This window comes from Rhipicephalus sanguineus, chromosome 2, assembly GCF_013339695.2.
Source record: "Rhipicephalus sanguineus isolate Rsan-2018 chromosome 2, BIME_Rsan_1.4, whole genome shotgun sequence".
Lineage (NCBI taxonomy): Eukaryota > Metazoa > Arthropoda > Arachnida > Ixodida > Ixodidae > Rhipicephalus > Rhipicephalus sanguineus.
In genome coordinates this window covers 234,675,270-234,702,218 of record NC_051177.1, presented here as the reverse complement: position 1 = coordinate 234,702,218, position 26,949 = coordinate 234,675,270, and the positions used below count along the sequence as shown (strand labels likewise).

The following is a 26,949-nucleotide window of genomic DNA, read 5'->3' as shown; positions in this document are numbered from 1 at the left end:
GTACTGCACCTTAAAATTAAATAATCTCCAGGACCAGACAATATACCGAGTGCCTTTTTGCGCAGATATGCTGAAGCATTAGCCCCCTTTTTGGCAATCATTTGTCGTTCCTCGTTGTCAGCTATTCTTCCTGCAGACTGGCTCACTGCGCGTGTCGTTCCCATTCCGAAAAAGGGCGTCGCAGCACAAGTAACCAATTATCGACCCATTTCATTAACGTCCACATGCTGCAAATTAGTTGAACATATTATTGCTAATGAAATAACAAAGTTTCTAAATGATACCAATGTACTTTCTGCTCACCAGCATGGTTTTCGCAAAGGGTCATCGACTGTAACACAATTAAAGACAATTATTCACTTCTTTGCGAGTACACTTGAGAAGTCAAACCAAATCGACGTGATATTTGTGGACTTTAAGAAAGCGTTTGAACTTGTTCCTCACAGTAAACTCAATGAAAAACTGTAGTCAACCTTCCCGCATACATAGTTAACTGGGTAGCAGCTTATCTGTGCAATCGCAAACAGTTTGTATCATTTGGTAATTACTTTTCTAATGAACTCTCAGTAACGTCTGGAGTACCCCAGGGTAGTGTTTTGGGACCTTTACTATTTCTAATATATAAATCGTTAACAAAATTTGTTCCCCTATTCAAATTATGCTATTCGCAAACGATTGTATATTGTTTAACGAAGTTTGCTCCCTTAATGATGAATTAATGTTTAATTCCAACCTCCGAAACATCTTGTCGTGGTGCGGGCGATGGGGTATGGAATTGAACAAGGAAAAAACAGTCTACATGTCTATAACAAAAAAAATTAATAAGCTGTCGTTTGCTTAAACCCAGGATCTACACCGCTCACCAAAATAAACCAATAGAAATATCTTGGAATCACGATAACCAGTGACCTAAGTTGGAATAACCACATTTCCAACGTATGTACCTCCTCCTTGAAAAAACTTTGTAGGCTCAGGCACAAACTAAAGCACACACCTCATGATACTAGAATGCTAGCCTACACTTCACTCATCCTACCGGAACTAGAATATGCATGCATCGTATGGGATCCCTACACAAAAACTATCATTAATGCTCTAGAGATTCTAGAGATGATTCAACGCAGAGCAGTTAGGTTCGAAGGTGCGTATTTGGGCCGATTGGTACATGTTCAACGATACGAGAAGCAGCGCGAAACACGGGACAGTCAATGAGAGGGACCAAGCGCTGTCCGTGTTTCGCGCTGTTTCTCGTATCGCTGAGCAGTTAGGTTCATTTTTTACTGCGATAGCAATTATATGGACAGTCTCGGCTGGTTTTTGCCGCCCCCATCACCGCCGTCATGCACCGTATATATATATATATATATATATATATAGCAGTCCCAAAGAAAAACAATTCAGAAAAATGCGTATTTAAAAGTCGTCGGCCAGCTCGCTCGCTTCTAATATTTACGCAGGGAGAACAATGCGGACAACTGTTCTTGGCAATGAAGGGAAAGCTACGGGGCGGAGCGTCTGCACATGTACTGCTACGCGAAGTAGTCCGGTTTGGCGCGCGTCTCGTAACGCCGTGGAAAGTGATGGCTAGCGTTGCATTTCGACGCAAACGCTGCTTAGCGTCTAAAGTACGGGTAAAAAGGCGCGACTTTTTCAAGCACGCAAAAACGCAAAGTGACAACGTATAAAGTAAAAGAAATACATATATCTCGCTTGTGAGCGCTGCGTTCCGTCTCAAAAAGATACATGTAGAAAATGAAGGAGTATTGTATATATCTCACGCAGAAAATACGGACGCAATTGTGGGACTACATTGATTAGCGATAGAATACGTGCATTGTGGCTCTGTAGCATTCGCTTCATCGCCAACAAAATTTGTCCGCGGGTATAGTTGCTGCCGGGGGGGCAGATGTTTATGCAGCGTAGCAGCGCGTCCATCACGGGTCGCTTTTCTTGCTATCGCATTCATTGCTTCGCCCTTGCGGCGAAACTGTGGCTCTTTCTACATATAGAATAACTGACTCTCCCACAAGCCTAATGAAAGAGCATAACATCCAGATACTTCAGCTTAGAAGGAAAATACACAGGCTAAAATTTCTTTTCCAACTTAAAAACAACTCTTTCTCTCTCAACCCACGGGCTTATGTGACACCGCTTGCAGCACGTCGAACACGGCATCGTCACGAATTCTCTTTAACACCATATAAGACCAGAACTAACCTTTGCAAACTTTCTTTCTTTCCGCGCACTATTACCGACTGGAATAACCTGCATTTATCGCAACTAATAAGCGCAAATTCCATTGAACGTATATCTACTTGATGTTTCGCCATTGGCGTGTTGACCAATCCTTCATTTCTTCAAAATTGGCTAGCGCGAAACTGACAAGGACTACAGAGGAATACAGAAGTACAGGACAGGCGCTACTCGCAACTAAGCTTTATTCAGCAAGGTCTCCCTACATATATACGCAGCCGAGTGGCGCGCGCAGGCGCAATGCACATCACAGTGAACCACGCTAATCCGGATTGTGAGAGCGAAACATATTCATATCATAACCAAGTTTCTAAGAACAGTTTTTCTTACTGCGCAGCACAACAGAAGTGTCACTGATACAAACACCGCCTTTCTTTTTAATGTGATAAGCCTCCATTAGTTCTCTCGCCAGCGCACTCCCACGTCTGCCCAGAATTCGTATGCTAGACAGCACTGGCTCACAGGCACAGGTCCTGCAATGCATAGGCAGATGAAAAGTCAAATTATTTTTAACAGATCGCTCGTGTTCCCGTGCTCGATCATTGACGCAACGACCAGTTTGTCCGATATAAACCTTGCCACAAGTCAGTGGGATTTCGTACACGACGCCTACGGCGCATGTGACGTAGGGCCGAACGTGCTTTTTTCCGCACGTCGGTTTTTTTAAGTGGTCCAGAAATGCGAGGGCATAGCCCAGCCAGTTTAGGCGGCGCTGAAAAAACTATAGGTACATTGTACCTATTTGCCACGTTTTTTAAATTGTGTGCCACTTTGTGCACATACGGCACCACTTCCGGCCTTTTTTCTGCACGGGCAGAGCAAGGCCTCTTCTTCCCCTTCAGTTTCTGAAGGTGGGTTTCGGACACAGTAGTCAAGTTCGAGCATGGGAACCCAGCCTCCTGTAGGCGCTCAATCTGGCTATTATAACTATTCTGAGCCAAGTGAACGCAGGACTTTGCCAGCACCGATTCAAGGCATTGTGAGGCAATAGCTCGTTTCACAACCTTACTATGAGCAGAATCAAAGGGTAAAAGCTCTTTTTGAGCTCGCGGAGAGTACTTCCAGCAAATATGCTGCCCCCTTATAAAGCATATTAAGATCTAAAAATTGCAAGGTGTCATTGTTAGGAAGCTCATGGGTGAAGGTTAAGCCCTTTCCATGTCGTCTAAAGAGGTTTAAAATATCCTCAACAGCACTTGTATTCGTCTGGAAGGGATTATTGCTTAAAATCACGAGAAAGTCGTTTACATATAAAAAAAACTCGTAGAACTTTCTCGCTGTCCAATAGGTTATTCAAGACACGGTCAATAGCAGCTAAAAAAATATTGAAGAGCGCTGGGGCGCAACACACAAATCAATACAAATTCCCTTTCGCTGGGTGAATGTCTTGCTGTCAGAAGCAACTTAAGTTGAGGATAGGTAGTACTCTAGTAAGGTCATAAAATTATCGACCGAGATACCGGTAGAATTCTGGAAAGCGACATCTCCGTTCCTTTCTATACAAGAGCGCACTGCAGGTAAAATGGCATCGTGGGAAACGGAGTAGAACAAGTCCTCTACATCTATCGACAAGGCAGACTTGCAGGAATCAAGAGATGCCAGAAACGTCGTCACTTCGTTTGAATTTCTAACAATAAAGGGATCTTCAGTAAGCTAGAGTGTTTTAACAAATACTCACTTAGCTGCTGCAGCCGAGTACTCTGCTCAGTAACTATACTTCTAAAAGGCATGTCGACCTTATGGGTTTTAACACTGAAGAATACGGATAAAGACAAAAGCTTACTGTCCATAATAGCCTTACACAACCCTGAAAGTTGCATATCTTTACACAAAGAAACAGCTTTTGTTTTTGCCTTGCTCAGGTTTACATTTGCAGGAGCGAAGTTCTTGGTCAAAGCTTCAGTGGCTTTTTTGACGAAACGTCGCTGAAGGAAACACCACAAAACCACTGTCCTTATCTGCTTGTAGAAGACGAAGTTCATTGTCCTTGCAGAATTTCACCACATCGCTCGTTTTTCCGTTGGATCTCAGATGGGAACGCTTGACAGTCTTCAGTAGGCTGTCCACGCCGTCCAAAAGGCACTCGGCTGTGTATATATGTAGGGAGACCTCGCTGAAAAAAGCTTCGTTGCGAGTAGCGCCTGTCTTGTACTTCTGTGTTCCTTTGTAGTCCTTGTCAATTTCGCGCTAGCCAATTTTGAAGATTATGAACCAACTAGCCCAGCAACGTATACTATTAATCTTCATTTCTTATATTTAGTGTTCCCATTTTTTTGTATTTCAAGTGTCTTGCGGGGGTATAAGCAAACGTTTATGTGCATGCAATGTGTTCTTACTACTGCTATTGCCTACTGACGTCTCTGATTGCTATTGAATATATATATATATATATATATATATATATATATATATATATATATATATATATATATATATATATATATATATATATATCATGTATTATGTATTTGCCCTCCGGCTTCTACCCACACAGGATCTGCAGTATTGTATAAATGAATAAAATAAAAAAATATGGCCATGCGGCATCCGGCTGAGCTTGTATAACAAAGAACAAACAAAGGAATCCTTAATGAAAACTTTGCCGTTAGGAGCAAAATGCGATGCCTGCAGAAAGGGGGCGACACTGTCCCACGCCTTTTCACGGCGTGCAACTGGCTGGAATGTTTTTTTGTCGTCACGCGTCGGAGAAGTGTGTCGCTTACAATTACTTCCAAATGCGCAGGCGGCCAAGAAGGCGAAGAATCCGCCGCCGCTCGTTCTGGAAGACGGGTGAGTTTCTTCTCGGGGCCTTTCGGAGTAATTGCTTCGAGGAAGTCGCATTGTTCGCCCGGTCAAGTCAGAAACGGCGAGTGCAATAATTCCGTGAATGAGGAAGCCGGCCCTGAAGCGCTGTGATGTCACGGCGCGACGCAACCATTTCGAGCGAGGAAAGTGCACGTCACGCATAAGGCAACACTTTGCGATGAACGCTACTCCCGCAGACCTATGGAAGCAAGATGAAAGCCTCCTATTCAAGATGTAGTGCCCACCACGCAAGGTGTCAGCCCTAGTAGGCTGAATAAAGTGACGCACATCTAGACCATTACCAGTGAGACAAAATAGCTGGCGCCGCGTAAAGAGCAAGTGCTCATTTCGCGCAGGCAGCATTGAGGCGGCTTTTTGACGTCGCTGTTCAGGGTCGTGTGCGAGAAATTGTAAGCATCACCTTTGGTGTTTGGTTATGTGCGAGCGACTCAACGGATCGGCAGATTAACCCATGTAGGAATTGAGTGCATCAGCGAGAACGCAACGTCCGACAGCTGACGTCTACGAGTTCAGGATAATATATATATATCCCATACCACTTGGAGGCTATTCACACGCAGCGGGCGGAGATGCAAGCTGGAAAGCCGACCCATAAGGGAACACTTCCCTCACATGCCTCATCCTGCCTTCCGCGACAAGACGCGAACCGGCAAACACTTAGGCCATACGCAGTTTGCTTTCTTCTCTTTTTTTTCCTCGCCTCGTGACTTCGACGGTGTTCCTCTTTCCTTTTTCTCCTTTCTTTTTTCTTTTTTTCCGTAATCTGTCTCCCCCACTCTCTGAAATGTCTTTGAAGGCGAGAGTGACGCGGCAAGAAGCAAATTCGAACTTCGACGTCAGTTTTAACTCATCTCCTGAGGAAGGGAGGTCCCCTCCCGAAACTGTGGGGAAATAAATATATCACTGTTGACAACGCCTCCGTTGTGTTATACCATACCCACTATATATATATATATATATATATATATATATATATATATATATATATATATATATATATATATATATATATATATATATGAAAAAAATATACGCTTGTAAAAAAAGTCACACTTTCGCCGCAAGGGCGAAGCAATGAATGCGATAGCAAGAAAAGCGGCCCGCGATAGACGCGCTGCAACTATACCGTGCGTCCATCACTACCCGGCAGCTACTAGACAGTTTTAATTTCACGTGCGTAGGGACTTCTCATACGCAAACGTGAAAAGTACACGTACGGTACGTGCACGACATCTGAAACGCTTTTAGCTACACGTACGCGACGCGCGGTGAGAGCTACCACGTAGCTCCATCTGCTGAGAATCATGAACACTGCGGTAGCTTGTTCGAGCGTCCGCGCGAGCAGACAGCGCAAGGGCAAGGTTCTCCCTGCGCAATTATAAGAAGAAGCGAGAGAGCTGGCCGACGCCTTTAAGTGCGCCCGTCGCGCTCCTAACGCCATCTCGCTGGTAATGAAGAAACGCTTATAAGCGCCTCCGTCTCGGAGGACTGCAAACGGTAAAGGGTGTGTATATAACGCTCGCCGTTAACTACCAGAGGGATGTACGCTTTATGGAGTAGTACTTAGCGCACTGCGCTTTGAATTCAAGGTTGCTGGTTCGATTCCGCGCTTCGGAAGCATTTTTCTGATTTATTTTTCTTTGGGATATTGATGTATATATACATACTTATACATATACGCAGCATGACGGCGGCGACGGCGACGGCGATGGCAAAAATCAGCCGAGACTGTCCATATAATTGCTATCGCAATAAAAACTATTTCTCAACATGTCGATCGGAGCCCGATCTTTATCAAGAAGACAAAATTTACGAGGTTTCCATGCTCTTTTACAGCATCGTTATCCGAGCACGGAGAGAAATACAAAAAAGAAAAAGACCACGTGCACACTCGCACATATATAAAAAAACTTGAATTCTCCAAAAAACAAAAAAGAAGAGAGAAAAAATAGACATAGATAATCCCGGTGGTACAATCAGTAAGTGCATTCCTTTCGTTCATTCTCAAGCCCCACCTCTCCGGCTTACACACCGACGGACTCTTCCTAGTTCCTACCTGCCTGATACCCAGGGCCAGTACCCAGGAATTTTTTTCGGGGGGTGTTTGTGCGTAGAGCGGCTAACTTTGGCAACTGGTGGTCGCTGTGAAGGCGTGAAAGTATTTAAGTGTCACCCGAAAAGTTACAGCGTGAAAAAATTTCGGGGGGTGTCAGAACCCCCTCAACCCCCCGTCCCCTTAGTTACGGCCCTGCTGATACCAACCACTTTATACGGGCAATCAAAGATGCAAAAATCTCCGATAACGCCTTCCTCTTGGTGTAACTTCCCTGTACACCAATATTCCTCATAGCGATGGCTTCAAAACATTAGTGGAGCTCTATTGGCCGCGAGATCGAGCGGAGTCGCCACCTGGCGGCTTCTGACTGAACCGCGCCTTGTGTGTATTGCTCCATGCGTCGTCTGATAGCACAGTCGATAGACAGCTATAGTTTAGCGGGCTTAGCGTAGCAGCGGGCAGAAGCGAACAGCGGGATCGAAATGCGCATCCACAGTACGCTAAACGACCCGTAGCGTTTACCGCACGCACGCTATTTTTCAGATTTAGCGGTACCGTGTTTGCGTGTTGAAAGGGTTTGCAGCGCAAGCACGGTAGTGCTGAAGGAAAGGTATAAAAGCGAGGAACGGAAAGCAAAGAAGGACGACACGAGCGCTGACTACCAACTGGTTTTATTGCTCACGACACACACGTACATATATACACAGAGGTAAAAACTTTTATCAAGCAGACGTCAGTAACGTGACACAATTCGGTGGCATGTCCGATAAAACTAAGGTAGATTGATAACTATTAAAAGATTAACCCTTATCCAAAAGCGCGAATTCTTTTTCATGCAAGGCCACCGAAGGCTGGCTCACGCATTCACCTTCATATTTTCTAATGTGATACGCCTCAGCGATTTCTCGTGTTAGTTTCTCTTTATGGCGTTCCAACACACTCCCAGCTTGAAATTGCGGCTGACAGCCGCAACTTTTGCAGTGCAACACAAGGTTGGAACTTATCCCCTTGCACAGGTCATTCTTATGTTCCCCTAACCTCTTATTTATACAACCGCCAGTCTGTCCTATGTAACTGCGCCCGCACGTTAAAGGAAGCCTATACACCACGCCCACGGAGCATTCTACAAATTTATTTGCATGTTTTACCTGCGCATGCCCGTCTCCTCATACTTGACATTTCACTAAGGCGTTCATCCGTCAACCTACAAATCTGACCGACTTTGCACGGAGCGTGATAAAACCACATCCACACCGTATCTCGACCCAACTTTTTTCAGCCCGTGAGATATTTTGTGGAAATATGGGATAACAGCCACTCTTTCTTTTCTTCTGTCTTTCTGTTTTGACTTGCTTTGTTTTACTTTCTGCAAGCAATTTTTCACACACAGATGTGATGACGAATTTTTGGGAAACCCGCTGAGAGGAGCCTGTTTACTTGTGTTTTTACACTGTCCGTCACCAAGTGTAGGCACGATTTAGATAAGCTCGCGCTTATGGCCGAAGAAGCAATCGCTCTTTTATTAACCAGTTTACTATGGCTGGAGGCATAGTTTAATATAGGCTTAACACTTCGCGGTTGGTATTCCCAGCAAACGTGATTTGGAAATATTCTGATATTAATATATAGGAAACGCAACGATCCCTGTTGAGGAACTTCGCAGGTGAAGTCTAGCCCACCCCCGTGTTCTTTGAAAGCACCTAAAACAAGCTCGGCCAGGTCTTTTTCATTTTTTACGGAAGGCTGCAGGAAAATTAAATAGTCGTCCACATATCTGAAGGCGACTTGCACCATGCCTTCGAGTTTTTCTTTCAGAGTCACGTCTACCCTGGCAAGAAATATTTCACTTAAGACCGGGGCGACTCTTGAACCTATGCACACACCCGTGCGTTGTTTATAAAGAGACCCACCCCACGACACAACGGTGGAATCCAAGTAGAAAAGCAACAGTTCCATGAAACAACTAACACTGATGCCACAATCATTGATGAACACATCTTCGCGGTTATTCTTGGTTATACAATCTCTAACATAAAAAGCCACCATAAAAGCCACCATAAAGCCACCATAAAAAGCCACAAGCCAGAACAACCACTGCGTGCGATTGTTTCTGAAAGGGAAACCTGGCAGAAGCTTTTGGGAGGTTATCTACAGAAACATCTCGCTAGTCTAGTAATTGAAGACCCCTACCGCGCGCGTAATTCGCAGGAGGTCGTCACGTATCTAAAGGATCATAATCCTATTGGTTGTCCGACGATAAGCATCGACGTTGTTGACCTGTATTAACTCCATTCCTCAGAGCACCTTGTTACAATATGTTAGAGATTGTATAACCAAGAATAACCGCGAAGATGTGGTTCATCAATGATTGTGGCATCAGTGTTAGTTGTTTCATGGAACTGTTGCTTTTCTACTTGGATTCCACCGTTGTGTCGTGGGGTGGGTCTCTTTATAAACAACGCACGGGTGTGTGCATAGGTTTCAAGAGTCGCCCCGGTCTTAAGTGAAATATTTCTTGCCAGGGTAGACGTGACTCTGAAAGAAAAACTCGAAGGCATGGTGCAAGTCGCCTTCAGATATGTGGACGACTATTTAATTTTCCTGCAGCCTTCCGTAAAAAATGAAAAAGACCCTGGCCGAGCTTGTTTTAGGTGCTTTCAAAGAACACGGGGGTGGGCTAGACTTCACCTGCGAAGTTCCTCAACAGGGATCGTTGCGTTTCCTAGATATTAATATCAGAATATTTCCAAATCACGTTTGCTGGGAATACCAACCGCGAAGTGTTAAGCCTATATTAAACTATGCCTCCAGCCATAGTAAACTGGTAAAAAGAGCGATTGCTTCTTCGGCCATAAGCGCGAGCTTATCTAAATCGTGCCTACACTTGGTGACGGACAGTGTAAAAACACAAGTAAACAGGCTCCTCTCAGCGGTTTCCCAAAATTCGTCATCACATCTGTGTGTGAAAAATTGCTGCAGAAAGTAAACAAAAGCAAGTCAAAACAGAAAGACAGAAAGAAAAGAAAAGAGTGGCTGTTATCCCATATTTCCACAAAATATCTCACGGGCTGAAAAAGTTGGGTCGAGATACGGTGTGGATGTGGTTTTATCAGCTCCGTGCAAAGTCGGTCAGATTTGTAGGTTGACGGATGAACGCCTTAGTGAATGTCAAGTATGAGGAGACGGGCATGCGCAGTAAAACATGCAAATAAATTTGTAGAATGCTCCGTGGGCGTGGTGTATAGGCTTCCTTTAACGTGCGGGCGCAGTTACATAGGACAGACTGGGCGGTGTATAAATAAGAGGTTAGGGGAACATAAGAATGACCTGTGCAAGGGGATAGTTCCAACCTTGTGTTGCACTGCAAAAGTTGCGGCTGTCAGCCGCAATTTCAAGCTGGGAGTGTGTTGGAACGCCATAAAGAGAAACTAACACGAGAAATCGCTGAGGCGTATCACATTAGAAAATATGAAGGTGAATGCGTGAGCCAGCCTTCGGTGGCCTTGCATGAAAAAGAATTCGCGCTTTTGGATAAGGGTTAATCTTTTAATAGTTATCAATCTACCTTAGTTTTATCGGACATGCCACCGAATTGTGTCACGTTACTGACGTCTGCTTGATAAAAGTTTTTACCTCTGTGTATATATGTACGTGTGTGTCGTGAGCAATAAAACCAGTTGGTAGTCAGCGCTCGTGTCGTCCTTCTTTGCTTTCCGTTCCTCGCTTTTATACCTTTCCTTCAGCACTACCGTGCTTGCGCTGCAAACCCTTTCAATATGCATATTAACCAACTAGCCCAAATAGCCGTTCTTCTTCGTGTTTGCGTGGTTAAAGGCAAACTCCGGTGATTTTTTGGCCATGTCAAAGCAATGGTCCTTTTATGTTCCTGAGACGCTCCTGTTACGGGCCCGATAGCAGAAATACTCGGTAAATTGGAGAATAATTTTAATAAGCAAAAAAGCGCAACACCGAAACCGAAACCCAACCGAGTGTACTGTCTACGTATGACGTAGACGTTGTTACGAACGAACCGGAAGTCGGGCGAGGCATGCCGGTCACGCCGGCGCGGAGTATGAAAACTGGGACAGCCGGGACGACCAGCGAAGCGCCGGCCGAACCAACGCTGTCTGTCGCCTTGTGCACAGCAGACGCTCGCTGTAGCGGCCGAAGCGCCCAATTTAGCGTTGCCCTCAGCTGCGTCACTTCCGCCGCCTTCCCAACACTGACGTCACAGACGCAATGTTGCCAATAATTGTGGGAAGCCAGGAGGGCGTTTGCAGACAATCTTTAAAATTCATTTGCAAACAATCTGTGCAAGTCTCAAGCCTGTAATTTGTCATAAATGACGGACACGTGCAAAGGAACATACCCAGCGAATTTCATTGAGATCCATCGACCTCGAAAAATCGCCGGAGTTGGCCTTTAAGGTAGCGTACGTAAAACGTGGCGGCGTTTTTGGATGCCCGCTTCGAACTCAATTTATTTATGTATTTATTTATTTACTTATGTACATTACCTTCAGGGCGCATAAATGCGTTACAAAGGAGGGTGGGTATTATAACAAAAAATACAGTTAAAATATAACACAGAAATATAACAAATTAATGTTCAGACAATAATAAATTATTAGAGGCTCAAGATATTGTCACGTGGCTGTGATGGTGAAGAAGGCTGCAGCAAGACTGGTAAAATACAGGACGCTTTATTTGGGCTAACTAGTGCCCGGTAAATGAAACGTCGACGTACGTACAAGGGATTCACGCTTTGCACTGATAGCGGCGAGAACAGTAGTCTGCTCTCGAGTAATCGTTTCAGCGGTAAGGCGCGTCGGCAATTATATATGCGGCATCGAAGATTCCGGGATTGTCGTTGGTAACCGCATTAGTTCCAGAATAACCTCTACTGTTCGCGTTGCTCGCTCGAGCTTATCAGGATAATCCAAAACCATCGTGAATGTTCGACTTTGGCACAAGCCCGTGGGCAATGAGAGACGGAAGAACGATTAGACACAGAGACCCGCAGTCCGCTTTTACTTAACGGGCACGCTGCGAATCTTTATTGTTCAACTACGCGCAAGAGAAATCTCCCACCGGCACTCCATTGCAGGTCAAGATGGCCGGTAAACGGTTGTGCAGCGCGAGCAGTCGGTTTCTTCAATCAAGAATTACGACGCTGTACCCAAGTGTTAGTAGCGTGTTAATCTGCGCCTTCGCTCGCGAGAGACAACGCAAGCAGCAGACGCTGCCTGCGTCGGCGTTGTCTCTCGCGAGCAAAGGCGCGTTCTCGTTTTTTGCGAGCTGGTAGTTGAGCGTTCATCGTAGAAAGAGCATTGCCATAGTCAACGCGCGCCGTTCGCTCTCCCTCTCTCGCCACACGGCGAGCGCTGAGGCGGTGGCGCCCTCTCTTGGCGCTCAAGCAAATGGACCGTCACGACAGCAGGCGACGATGCCCGCCGAGATCCTAACGTGCATCGCCCCTAAAAAAAGTACTCGGCCGTCCCTTGCGATCGGCACTCTGTGCCAGCCTTATTGAGATTACCCGCGCCGATGAGAAAACTTTAAGCTCCACAGAGCTTTGTACACTTACTTTTGTGAGCGAAGCTGGCAGATAGCCACAGAAAGCTATTAAAAAAAACGTTTTAACGCAAGAAACATAGCTACAGTAACCGGCCTTTACGGCACAGCGAAAGATTGCGATGCACTAGAAGGGCCAGAGTAGGGGCGAGTTCGTTGTGCATAGTTGATACTTGTGACGCGCTGTGAACACGAAAAAAGGCGCGCAAAAAATCAAAGGACACTTTGTAAATTCCAAGGTTTGTTCGGCGAAAGCCTGTGGCCATCGACTCCGCTGACGGACGCCGCCGCTGGACGCCGCCGCCGCGTTGCGCAGTAGTTGCGCAACGCACGTTGGAAAGAGCAACGCGCAACTGTTGCTATGCGCCGATGTGCCATCACGTGGTTGCTGAGAGAGTGTGAGGGGGAGAGGCCACAACTGGCACCGTGCCAGGGCACGGACGGACGGACGGACACCGCGAATAAAAGACATTAAAGGCTTTTGCCTTAAAAAAAACACTGCGATGCGCGTCTTTCGGCCCAGAAACCTGTCGCTAGGCGCGTTTACACTACAGCGACACGACACCGACGCAGACACGAGGCAGACGCAGACGGTCGGCCGACGAGTCGCCCGCCGACGATGTCGCCGGACCGTCTGGTCACACTAGGCCGACGACGACCCCGACGCCTCCAAGGACAGCATGTCGTAGTAGTGTAACATGATGGAAGACCAAAAACACCACCAAAACGCATCGGGAGACTGGTCGTCGGCAGGTCGTCGGTCGATCTGTGGCTGAGCGAAAATTTGCCCATGTCGTTACTTCGAAAGTCGAAGGGGGAGATCCCCCTCGACATCCACGGGCATTTGAGGGCATTTCACGCACCCCTCCGACGTCTTTTCTTTGCTTCCCTTTGTCTGTCCGCACCCCCGTTCCCCGACGCCGGAAGGGGTGGTGGGGGCCACGCCGCTACACCGAGAGGGACAATGGTAGAGGAGGGAGGACGGCCGAAATGAGCAGCAGGTGGTCCCCCGTTTTCAACTTTTGCGCGCAAGTTTAGTCGGTGTCGCTATGCGCGCCTTCTGTGTGATAAGGGAATCGGCCGACGAAAGGCTGAGAGCACGATAAGACGCGGACGGCGCCTTTCACAGACGATCGGCCGACTGTTGGCGTCGTTGCAGTGTAAATAGGGTGACGACACGACAAAAGACACTCCAGGCGACAGTCGGCACACCAAAATCGGTGTCGTGTCGCTCTAGTGTAAACGCGCCTTAACCTAGCAGCGACCGCGAACGACTCGAGAAGTTCAGCGACGCGCTCGCGGCGTTCATTTGGACACCTCTCCGATCCTACCACCGTCATAGTCGTATATGCCGGGGGGGGGGGGGGGGTGCACGGGGGCGCTTGCCTTTCCGTTGAGAAAAGTTAGGGGTGGGGTGGAGCCCCCCCACTTTCGACAGCGGTCATTGTCGGCTGCAGGCTGGGAAGCTAACAAGTGAGGCAAAGTTTTACTTGAACGCAGCAATCACGTAATTATATATATGAATGTATGTATTTATTTCCACAACACAAATACAGATTTGCGGAGGGTGAGTGCGGAAAAATGCGGCTCATAACCGCTTGACCAGCCGCAAGACCCTTACAAAACAAAACAGAAAAAAAACAGCACTACAGCAGCAGAGCGGAATTACAGTTTTTCCAGCAGGTTACATAGTACACACATATATATACATTACGTTCATTATATAAAATACAAAGAAAGCTTGTCACTTAACTGCATAACATAAATGAAAGGAATGTTACTTACACGCAAGAAAAAACATTAAGAATGGCATGAGAAGAAGAGGACAAAATATCAATATTGCCAACAATCAGGTCGTTAAGCAAACGAGGTAATCTTGAGCGCAACCTCCGAGATCCGTAGTTCGTACGAGAATGTGGTACTCGCCAATATTTTGGTCTTCTATTATTATAGGCGGCTTCATGCTGCGTCAGGTCAGCCATAGTATCAATGTGTGTAACATTTTTTTTTCTGCTCTGTTTTGTACGCTAGTACTAAGCGATATTTTAACAGAGCCATTACTTTTGGTATCTTGAGATCCTGAAATAAGGGTGCTGATGGAGAATCGTATGGTTTATTAGAAATAGCCCGAATAGCCTTCTTTTGCTGAACGTATAGCCCGTTTATATTAGTTTCGGAAGTTGTTTCCCAGACTAGGCAACAATAATTTAAATGGCTCCAAAAAGTGAGTTGTGTATTAGGCATTTGATAAAACGAGGAAGGTAGCAGAGTGAATGAAGGGTTCCCGTGATTTGCGAAAGCAAGAAAATCAATGTGACTACACCAGGTCATATTCTGATCAAGCATTACAGCTAACGATTTTACAGAATTTACAAGTTCAATATTGGCATTCTTTAAAGCTAGTTCTTCATCAATAATTACATGCGTATTCTTACTGCCAAACAGCACCACTTTAGTTTTTCCGGAATTAATGGTCAGCCCGACGGTGAGAGACCGTGAGTGCAGTTTACTGAGAACTGCATTCGCTGTTATTTTCAATCCGGCTGGACTGCTGGACGAGAAAAACAACGTAGTATCGTCGGCGTAGATCACAAAACGTGTGTAGGCATCAACGTTTACAATGTCATTAACAAAAATATTAAATAGTAGGGGCGCTAAAATGCTGCCCTCGGGCACGCCTACACTAACTGACCTGATTTGCGATTTCACACTATTGATTTGTACGAACTGCTGTCTATGACCTAAATAAGACCTAACTAAGTAGTTACAAGTTACAATCGTGTTTTTATTTTCGTCCTTCGTTTACACGATAAAACGAAAAAAAGGTGGCAAGAGAAAAAGCTGCTTCGTCGCAGCTTGACGGAGCTCCTGCCACCCGTACATAGGCAACATACAGCAAAATACATAAGCAAAAAATGAATACAGAATAAAGTATTTATTTTCTATTTACACTTCAACGGCCTCACAGAACGTCTGTGTAACACAATATGAAATAAAGGAATAAATACAAACAATACGAACAATAAAAACGAACAGTGATGAAACTGCATCGCGAGATGTATTTACTGATCACTATAAGTTCTAGTACAGCATTTTGTCATAATACCATTGTTGATAATCAGACATAGTATAATTGAATGAAGAAAATTTATTTAAGAGTTTTTTTTAGGCCACGCAGAGGTCGAGTATTTCTTGTTTTGTTAGTGTTAATATATCTTTTTTAATATAGCGTTTAATGTAAGTGGCATTGTGTGTTTAACTCTCTCTGTACCATAATGTGTGCGAGAGAAAGGAATTTCAAATGGTGGTTTGTACCTAAAGGGATACAAGGCGACTGTTTCCTTTAGGCTTGCTAGGTCTAAAAACGTGTCAAGTTTGCCAAGTTGAGCACTTCTATACAATATTAGTAATTTGTGGGTGTAGATTTTGTCCGATTTTATAATTCTGTACTTACGAAAAAGTGGATCTGTGTGTTCAAAGAACGTGGCGTTTTCAATAGTCCTTAGTGCTTTTTTCTGTATTAATGTAAGTTTGTGTAGGTTTGTAAGTGTGGTGTTTCCCCACACTGATGCGCTGCGCAATGCCCCGTATACCTTAAAGACATAGCTTACTGATCAAGAGTTGATGATCTATGGAGTCGAATGCTTTTGAAAAGTCAACGAAAACTCCTAATGTTAGTAGGCTCTGTTCAAAATTGCTTAGAATTATTTCCTGTTGTTCAAGGAAAGCAAGCTGCGTTGATCTATTTTTGCGGAAGCCGTACTGATGTTTAGTTAGCAAACCGTGTTTATCCAAGAATTCAGGCATTCCAACATATATAATTTTTTTCCAAACATTTCGAAAAAATAGGAAGAATGGATACAGCTTAGAATAACAGAGAGCTGAGCTAGTTGGTACGTATTCATTCTGAAAAGAGACAGGGCGTGCAAACATGGACACAAGAAAGAGATCAGGACACCACAAACGCCGACTAACAACTGCACAACGGCTGAAAAGAAAGAAGGCACGAAAACTTATCTGCGCATGCCCATGCAACCGGCGAACCTATCAATCCGGCACGCGTGGCGGTCTACGTGGAAGATAACTGTTAAGGCATTTGATTTTATCTTTATGCAAGGAAATCGACGGTTGGCTCACGCATGCGCCACCACTATTCTCGATATGCCATGCTTCAATCATCAGGCGCGTTTCCTCATTTCTATGCCGGTACAACACTGCGCATTCATCGAATTTTGGCGTGCACTTACAATCTCGACAATGTAAAGATAGATTAGAAGGTGAGCCTCCTGTTAGCGATCTCTTATGTTCCAACAATCTCTGGTTAATGCATCGGCCCGTCTGTCCTACGTAGAAGCGGCCGCAGCTGAAAGGGACCTTATACACCACCTCGTACGGCAATCAGTGAATTTGTTGGTGTGTTTTACGAAACAATTATCGGTCCGCTTCTTGTCTTTTACTCGCTCATTCTTCCTCTGCACAGCGGCACAAATCTTACCTAGCTTATTGGCAGCCGTGAAAACAACATTAACGCCGTATCTACTTCCTACTTTCTTTAGCCTGTGAGATATGCAATGAATGTACGGAATACCTACGACACGTTTGTTCCTATCGCTTTCTGCAACCATGCTCGGACTTAACACAATAGATTTCTTTAAACGCTCAGCGACCGTGGCCACTGCATCACGAGGATACCCTACATCTAAAAGACGCGTAACCTGTGCGCTAAAGCTATCACTCATTTTGTGCTCACACGACTTGGTGAGGGCTGACTTAAGGCAAGACATGGCGATGCCGTTTTTTACAACCTTCGAGTGCTTCGACGAAAAATTTAACAGCTGTTTGGAAGATCTAGGAGAATACTGCCAGCACACGTGGTTCTTCTGGAACGTTAAGGAAATGTCTAGAAATTGTATTCCATTATTCTGAGGCACCTCTTTAGTAAAGCTCAGCCCTCCTCCATTTAATTCAAATTTTTCGCTCACGGAAGTTACCGCCTTTTCAAAGTCCTCATCACTACAAAAAATCAAGTAGTCGTCCACATAACGAAAAACCTTAATAACCGAATTACCTAAGGCGCCTTCCAAAAGATTGTCAATCTTGCTAAGGTAATCGTTAAATAAGGTAATCGTTAAGTAATCGTTAAAACCGGTCGCTGAGCGTTTAAAGAAGTCTATTGTGTTAAGTCCGAGCATGGTTGCAGAAAGCGATAGGAACAAACGTGTCGTAGGTATTCCGTACATTCATTGCATATCTCACAGGCTAAAAAAAGTAGGAAGTAGATACGGCGTTAATGTTGTTTTCACGGCTGCCAATAAGCTAGGTAAGATTTGTGCCGCTGTGCAGAGGAAGAATGAGCGAGTAAAAGACAAGAAGCGGACCGATAATTGTTTCGTAAAACACACCAACAAATTCACTGATTGCCGTACGAGTGTGGTGTAAAGGTCCCTTTCAGCTGCGGCCGCTTCTACGTAGGACAGACGGGCCGATGCATTAACCAGAGATTGTTGGAACATAAGAGATCGCTAACAGGAGGCTCACCTTCTAATCTATCTTTACATTGTCGAGATTGTAAGTGCACGCCAAAATTCGATGAATGCGCAGTGTTGTACCGGCATAGAAATGAGGAAACGCGCCTGATGATTGAAGCATGGCATATCGAGAATAGTGGTAGCGCATGCGTGAGCCAACCGTCGATTTCCTTGCATAAAGATGAAATCAAATGCCTTAACAGTTATCTTCCACGTAGACCGCCACGCGTGCCGGATTGATAGGTTCGCCAGTTGCATGGGCATGCGCAGATAAGTTTTCGTGCCTTCTTTCTTTTCAGCCGTTGTGCGTCTCTTCAGTTGTTAGTCGGCGTTTGTGGTGTCCTGATCTCTTTCTTGTGTCCGTGTTTGCACGCCCTGTCTCTTTTCAGAATGAATGGATACAGGTCTTTAGTTTGAGAGTATACGCTATTGTCACCTTTTTTAAAGAGTGCAACTATTTTCGCAATCTGCATTCTTTATGGGGGCGTACCCGAAGAAAGGCAGACAATGTAAATATGTGTAAGTGCCGGTGCGATTATATCCGCAACGAATTTTACAGGCTTTATTTTACTATTATCCGCATCACAATAGTTGCTATCACTTAGTTCTATAAATACGGCAGTTACTTCTGAATCGGTCGTGGGGCGCGAAATAATTGAGCTCTCACAATTCGATTGAATGAAACGGCATGCATCGTCAATCACATTACCGGTAGCCAGGTTAGTAAAGTAATCGTTAAAACCATCTCTCTCATCGGGTATTCCCACTCCATCTGAAATTATACTTATGCTCGTTTGGGCACTCCGTTTATCAAGGAATTAAGCAAACGCCATATTTTATTGCTATCATGGCCGCAAGATGAGAATGATTTCCTGTAATGCGCGGCTTTTGCTGCGCGTAGTTGTTTGGTAAGGTCATTTCTAAATGAGTTGAATAGCTTTAGGTCATCGGGATTCCGTGACGTGAGGAATTTTTGAAATAACCTTGCCTTTACTTTTATCTTTTGAAACAGTTCATGTGTCACCCAGGGTTTACGTATCCTTGTCGCAACAGAAACCTTACTACAAGAAGGAAACTCCTTATCATAGTAAGCAATGAATGCTAGCGGTTGTCCTGTCTCTTTCTATGTCGTCCTTTGTTCGCTAGCAATATGGAAGCATACAATCAATACCAACTAGTCCAGCTTAATGCATTAACGTTTTCAAAAAAGCATCATACGCGCTATCAGCACTTGTAGCGGCGACAACTTTATCCCACAACTCGTGACGTAGGTCTTCACGAAAGCACGACAGCCTGTCTTTCGTAATCATTTGCGAAAAGCCGACTTGCTCAGCGATCCTTTTGGCTTTTCGTTTAACAGTAATAAATATAGGCATGCGATCACTTATATGAAATAGTGCCACCATTAACAATGGGTGATTGATGGTTAGTAATGAACAAATCTAGGCATGTCACACGTTACCCTTGTTGACGTATTGATAACATTGAAACAACCATATGTGTTTAAAATGACATTGAAATCACGTGTGGACTTACCGTCAGTCAACATGTCAAGATTGAAATCACCACAAATCAATTTGTACTGGCATTCAACAACGTGCTTTAAAAACTTGTCAAAAAATACAAAAAAGTTTTGCTGATTACCTCGCGGCGGTTTGTAGACAACAGACTAAACTGTGCGCGCATGTAAAACTGACAATATCTCATAGTCATCACTAACACACGAAAATTCACACTTTGCATTAAACGAGTCGCACACAAGCAAGCTGACACCACCACAGCGCGAGTTCTTTCTGGATTTCGTAAAGCACTGGTACGTTGGCCTACGACAGTGATAAAACTTGACCTGCGACGACTATCCTGCGCGTCTCATGAGCACGCATTGTAGGCTCTCTGCTGTGCGGGCTGCCTGCTGTGCGACGCTTTCGCGCCTTGCGCTCGAGCATTGCAGGCTCTCTGTCAGGGGCTCTGTAACATTATAGCAATCTGTCATTTTTATTTATTTATTTCAACATACTGCAGCCCCGCAGGGCTATTGCAGGAGTGGGCAAATACATACATAGAAGAGCACAAGGGCGCTCAACATCAATGGCTAGTAATGTACAATAAAAAGTCATCGAGTGATAAAGATCGAACGTAACCGGGCAACGCATTCCACAATTCAATAGAATGAACAAAAAAACTATATTTAAAAGCCACCGTACGATGGATAAAAAGTAGTCATGTTCAACTCATGGTAATTTCGGGTGGTTGTTGGTCTAGCAGGTGCGATGTATTTGCTGAGTAGGGGGAACCGTGGAGAATTAATTAAGGTATAAAGAAACTTCAAACATTCAACGTGACGACGGGAAGAGAGACTGGTAAGCTGTAAGATGAGAACTAGGTGAAAAATACCTGTCAAAGCGACGATAAATGAAGCGTACTGCTTTTCTTCTGAACAGATTCTATTTTGTTGATATCCGATATCTTGTGTGGGTTCCACACAACAGAGCCATATTCCAATATTGGACGAACCAGTGTTTTATAAGTGAGAAGTCTTATGCTGAGAGGTGCTGAACGTAAAGTGCGTTGCAGGTAGCCTAACATTCTAAGCGCACGGTTGCACATGAGTTCGATGTGATGAGACCAAGATAAATCCTGAGTGAAAAGGAGACCTAGATATTTGTATTGCGAAACATTTCCGAGAGGGCAACCAATAAAGGAATAGGTAAATGGAGGGGGGAAAGAACGCTTGGTAAATCACATGGATACCGTTTTTCGAAAGTTGATTTGCATTTGCCAAGTGTCACACCATGATTGAAATGATGCAAATGAATCGTTAAGGATGATCTGATCATGAGCAGTTTTAATCGTGTGATACAAAACACAATCATCAACATACATGCGGATTTTAACAGGCACATTACATGGCAGATCGTTAATGAAAATCAGAAATAGGAGTGGGCCTAATATTGAACCTTGTGGGACGCCAGACGTTAGAGTACAAGTGGAGGAATGAGAAGGCTTGAAGAGTACGTACTGAGACCTATTGGATAGGAAAGAAGAAATCCAGTTTACTAATGCTTCGTTTTTAAGAATAACAGTGAGCTTTTTTAGCAGTTTGTAATGTGAAACAGTGTCGAAAGCTTTGGAAAAGTCTATGAATATTGCGTCAATTTGATCACCAGCATCAAGGGCCTGGAGGATGTCATGGGTGAATTCACTGAGCTGGGTTATGGTACTAAACCCGCGGCGAAAACCATGCTGGGTATCAGATAAAATATTATTGCAATCTAAAAATGTTATGATTTGCTTGAAGATTATGTGTTCGAGTATTTTACAAGAATGGGATGTGATAGAGATGGGTCTGTAGTTCAATAAGGACTGCTTTTTTCCGGATTTGAATAACGGAAGAATTTTAGCCGATTTCCAAGCTGTGGGGACAACAGACGTCGAGAGAGATTTCTGAAAGATAATAGTTAAATACCGACTAGTCCATAAGGAGTACCTAAGGAGGAATTCATTGTCTATGTTATCAGGACTACCTTTCTTCTTCGGATCGAGTTTTAAAATGAGGTTCAGCACACCCTGGTTTGAAACAACAATATCGTCAGTAGAACTAGGAGTATGCCCTATAAAAGGAGGAACAACGGAGTTATCGAGTGTAAAAACAGATTGAAAGTAATCATTAAATGCATTTGCAATAAGAGCAGTATCACCCGTAACTGTGTCATTTATTTCAAATGTATCAGTGGTAGAATCCATTGGCAGGACAGACTTCCAAAATTTACGTGGATTATTTCTAAGCAAACCGGGAAGTGTAACTCGAAAGTAAAATTCACGAGCAGCATTAGTTTTGCTTCGAAGTTCCTCCTTTAGAGCAATGAATTGTGCGGCAAGAACAGCATCACCAGCTCGTTTAGCACGCCGCAAACGCCCAAGTCGTCGCGACAGGTGCAAAATTTCCCGTGTAATCCAAGGCAGCTCTGGATTCGTCTTTTTTGTTTTTAACGGTACAAAACGCATGATGCACTTTGAAACAAGGTCACTGAAAAATTTTGTTAAAGTATCAACATCATCAAAAATACTAATCGCTTCAAACTGGGCGAAAGAAGTGCTAAGTGCATCAATAATACCCATATCATCAGCGTGGCTCATATTGCGGAAAGTAGAATAAATGTATCGGGCTTTCGGTACAGGACAAGAAATAGATGCAAAAACAGCTTTATGATCCGATATGCCATCCACAACAGTGCACGCATAACCATAATCGCAGACTCTAGGGCTGAAGAAGACAAGATCTAAAATCGCCGTGCCTCTTGTGGCGTCGCTGACTATTTGCTTTAGGCCGGAAGTTAGTGAAAAGTTCATCGTTTCTCTGTACAGTTGGAAGCATGACCTAGCGGAGATAACGATGTCCAGTTTATATCGGGGACATTAAAATCGCCCATACATATTAGATTTGGCGAATGAAGAACTATTTCTTGGACGAATGCACTCAAGGAAACCAAAGAGTCCGCAATCAGGTTAGGTGGACGGTAAAAGACACCAACAACAAAAGTCAATGTTTCAAAATAAACTTTACACCAAACCGATTCGGTTTGAGACGGAGCATCAAGCACAGAAAACTTTAAGTCAGAATGTAAATATAAAGCAACGCCACCGCCTCTACCATCGATCCGATCACTTCTTATGACATTGAAGCCCGGCAGCGAAATCTCGGCATCACAAATTTCGTTATGAAACCACGTTTCCGTGACACCGATGACATGAGGGGAGTAGGACAAAGTTAGTGACAAAAAGTCAGGAAACTTGTTCACTAAACTTCTTGCATTAATATTTAAAATACGAAGATTATCGGGGAAATCACGGGGGCGTCAACAAGAAGCAGGAGTAGTGGCCGAAGGAGATGCCATCGCTACAGTATCGTGATTACGAGACTGAAAAATTGTGTTAGACTGCACGTCCCAGTTGTAGCGTATGTTATCAATGAACACGTGATCGTAAACAATGCGCACGGAAGAGCCGCTGCTGCAATGGGTTCTGGTTGCCTCCCATAGCTTTCTTCTGATAAAACGAACGTTGTTAGAATAGTCTTCAGATGTGCGTTGATCGGAGCCCGTTAGCTTAGATGCGTTTTTAAGAATATGAATTTTTTCACGAAAATCCAGCAGTCTGAAAATGATAGGGCGGGTGCGACCTGTGTGACGTCTACCTAACCTATGGCACCTTTCGATTTGTGGGCAGTCATGCTCAGCGTTTCCGTAAGAAATTTTGAAACAACGTTGGTCACTGCCCTGTTATCATCATCTGGAGATTCAGGAATACCACGAAGAATCAAGTTATTACGGCGGAGTCTACTTTCTAGGTCATCGTTCTGAGCCATGAGCGTAATCACCTTCTTATTAAGAGAACAAACTGAGCTTTTTAAATCGTCTACTATTGTTTTAGGTGCGTTAGACACGGTACTAGACGACTCTAGAGCGTTAAGTCGCGACTCAACAGCCTCAAAGCGCGAATTGACTGAAGAACGAAGCTCAGCAATATCCTGTGCTATTTTATTTTGTCCAGCTAGCAGGCTGGAAAACATGGCAAAAACAGAAGGTTCACTATCGATGGATGCCACGTCGTGCACATCCCCGCTCGGTAACATAGTTACTCCAGAGCCAGTGCCGGAATTACTAGAAGTACCCTTTATACCCCTTGGCCCAGGGTTTAACTCAACGTCACCACTCAGGCACAGACAACTGACGCAGTACATAAGCTGAGCATAAATGGAACATATAGAGATACAACGGTTTGTGGGCAACCGAGCAGCAGCAAGAAACGATTATTTGAACGGATACAATGTGCGTTGTCCAAATAACATACCTGCACAACAAAGAAGCACCGCGTGAGCATTGTGCTGTCGCTGCTGCCGCCTTGCCCACTGAAGCTGCGCTGTGGCTGGGAGCCTTTTATATCCGATGCTGATGACGTCACGAAGTTGGGCTTGACAAAGGTTTGTTGACCCAGTTGATAGTCAGCGTAGACACTTGGGGACAGCGCAGGCGCAATAGTTGAACCAAGTCGATCTTTCGGCAGCAAGACAGGAAGGGCAGACTGCATGCATCTGCGGCGATCGACGTGTTGGTTTGCGCAAGTTGACGCATTCCGAACCGCCGCGCCGTCCAGGCAGTGTGCCGGGGAATCCACAAGGCTGGCCAGAAACTGCACAACAAAGAAGCACCGCGTGAGCATTGTGCTGTCGCTGCTGCCGCCTTGCCCACTCATGATTTTATTTTGTTCTGCCTGGCCTGAAATTTACTTAATCGCTGACGCAAATACGGGTGGGAACCAGTAAACGTTTTATAGCCCGATTGAACGCTCTTCCTCTTAGAGGAAATTTAGTTTCTTTCTTGGAAAACGAACAGCATCGCCGTTGCTCCATATATCCAAGCTGCTGTGAGTTAATGAGTGTGCAGAAGTGTCAAGTATTTTAGTTGTGCCGAGGCAGGACAGCTAAAGAAGGTTCCCGATTTAGACTCCGATTAACCTGCTTCACCTTGCAATTCATAATGTTATATACACAGCCGGCTGTTATATATATATATATATATATCTATATATATAATATATATATAATATATATATATATATATTATATATATATATATATATATATATATATGTATATATATATATATATATATATATATATATATATATATATATATATATATATATATAGGTTTCGAAAGAATGTTCCTGGCTATTGGTTTAATTTGGTTTCATGCGTACTACATGTACGACTTCTGGGTGATTCCTGCGTCGTGTTGAGCACGCTTGACCTTCAGGGATTACCTCGTAATTTAAGGGACTTAACCTGCGAAGTACTTTGTAAGGGCCGAAATAGCGCCGCATCAACTTTTCAGGACAGGCCACGTGCACGTACAGGCGTCCACACCCACACTTTGTCTCCGGGGTTGTACTGTACATCCCTTCTCCTTAGATTATAGCGATTTGCGTCGACGCTTTGCTGTTGAATGATGCGGTGCCTTGCCAACTGTCGTGCCTCTTCTGCCCTTTCTATGTATTCGCTGATGTCAGGGTCATCCTCATTCGAACTGTTGACAGGTAACATCGCGTCTAAGGTCGTTGTTACCGTCCGACCGTAGACAAGTTGAAATGGTGTAAAGTGTGTCGTCTCTTGTAGCGCGGTATTGTATGCAAATGTGGCATACGGCAAAATACTGTCCCATGTCCGATGTTCGATGTCCACCATACATGGCAATCATGTCAGCGAGCGTTCTATTGAGCCTTTCAGTTAAGCCGTTTGTTTGCGGATGGTATGCCGTAGTTCTTCTGTGGTCGGTATGCGTGAGTTTCATTACAGACTGCGTCAAGCGGGCAGTAAACGCTGTTCCTTTGTCAGTTACGACAACCTTAGGCGCGCCATGTCGTAGTACTATCTGAGTGACGAAAAAATGCGCTACCTCATTCGCGGTTCGTTTTGCGAGAGTCGACGTCTCAGCATAGCGGGTCATGTAGTCTGTTGCTACTACGATCCATCGCTTTCCCGATGATGAGACAGGAAATGGTCCAAGTAAATCCATCCCCACCTGCTCAAATGCCCTTTCGGTGGCTCTATCGGTTTCAACAGACCCGCCGGTTTCAGTGGTGGTATTTTGCGTCTTTGGCAATCTCGGCATGACTTGACATAGCGCTGTACAGAATCCATTAATTTCGGCCAATAATATCTTTGGCGGATTCTTGCCAAAGTCCGACTTATACCCAAATGGCCAGCCGATGGGTCATCATGACACGCTTCTAAGATTTCTGCTCGCAGTGATGATGGTACAAGAAGCAGAAACGTCTCACCGCTGTGTTCGAAGTTTCTCTTGTAGAGGACGTTATCCCGGAGAACATAGGAACACAATCCACGGACGAAAACTCGTGGTACCTGGATTTTGCTGACCCTCCAAGTAATGGATAAGCGGGAGTAGTTCCGGGTCCTTTCGCTGATGACGAGCCATCTCGGACACGTTCAGAGCTCCAAGAAATGGGAAATCTTGTTCTTGATCAGAGGATGAAGACTCTACTGGTCCACGTGACAGGCAATCCGCGTCGTTGTGCTTGTGACCAGACTTGTAGACGACGGTGATGTCATATTCCTGCAGACGCAGGCTCCATCTAGCAAGTCTTCCCGAAGGGTCCTTGATATTCGCCAGCCAACACAATGAATGATGATCGCTGATCGCTCGAAATGGTCTGCCGTATAGGTATGGGCGGAACTTACTGATGGCCCATATAACTGCGAGACATTCCTTCTCTGTCGCTGAGTAATTGGACTCCGCATTCGATAGAGTGCGGCTTGCGTAAGCAATAACTTTTTCTTCTCCCTTCTGCCACTGTATTAGGATGGCGCCGAGACCAACGTTACTCGCGTCGGTATGGATGTCTGTTTCGGCGTCTTCATCAAAATGAGCAAGTATAGGAGGTGAATGCAAACGTCGCCGCAACTCTGCGAAAGCATCTTCTTGTTCTTCTTGCCAGACGAATGGTACACTTTCTTTTGTAAGGCGCGTCAATGGTTCAGCGATTTTGGCAAAGTTTTCAACAAAGCGTCTGTAGTAGGCACAGAGGCCCAGGAATCGTCTCATGGCCTTTTGTCTCGTGGCTTCGGAAAGTTTTCGACTGCAGTAATCTTGTCAGGATCTGGACGGACACCTTCAGCACTAACAATGTGCCCGAG

At 44.7% G+C, this 26,949-nt stretch overlaps 1 protein-coding gene across 1 annotated transcript in view; it reads right to left on the bottom strand.

The window, feature by feature from the left end:
• Window positions 1–23,948: 23,948 nt before the first annotated feature.
• Window positions 23,949–26,949, bottom strand: part of LOC125757464 (uncharacterized) — a 77,392-nt gene continuing 74,391 nt past the window's right edge. Inside the window, exon 2 of the mRNA XM_049413069.1 lies at window positions 23,949–24,425. Within this exon, the coding sequence (XP_049269026.1) occupies window positions 23,949–24,425 (477 nt within the window). The remainder of the gene's footprint in view (window positions 24,426–26,949) is intronic.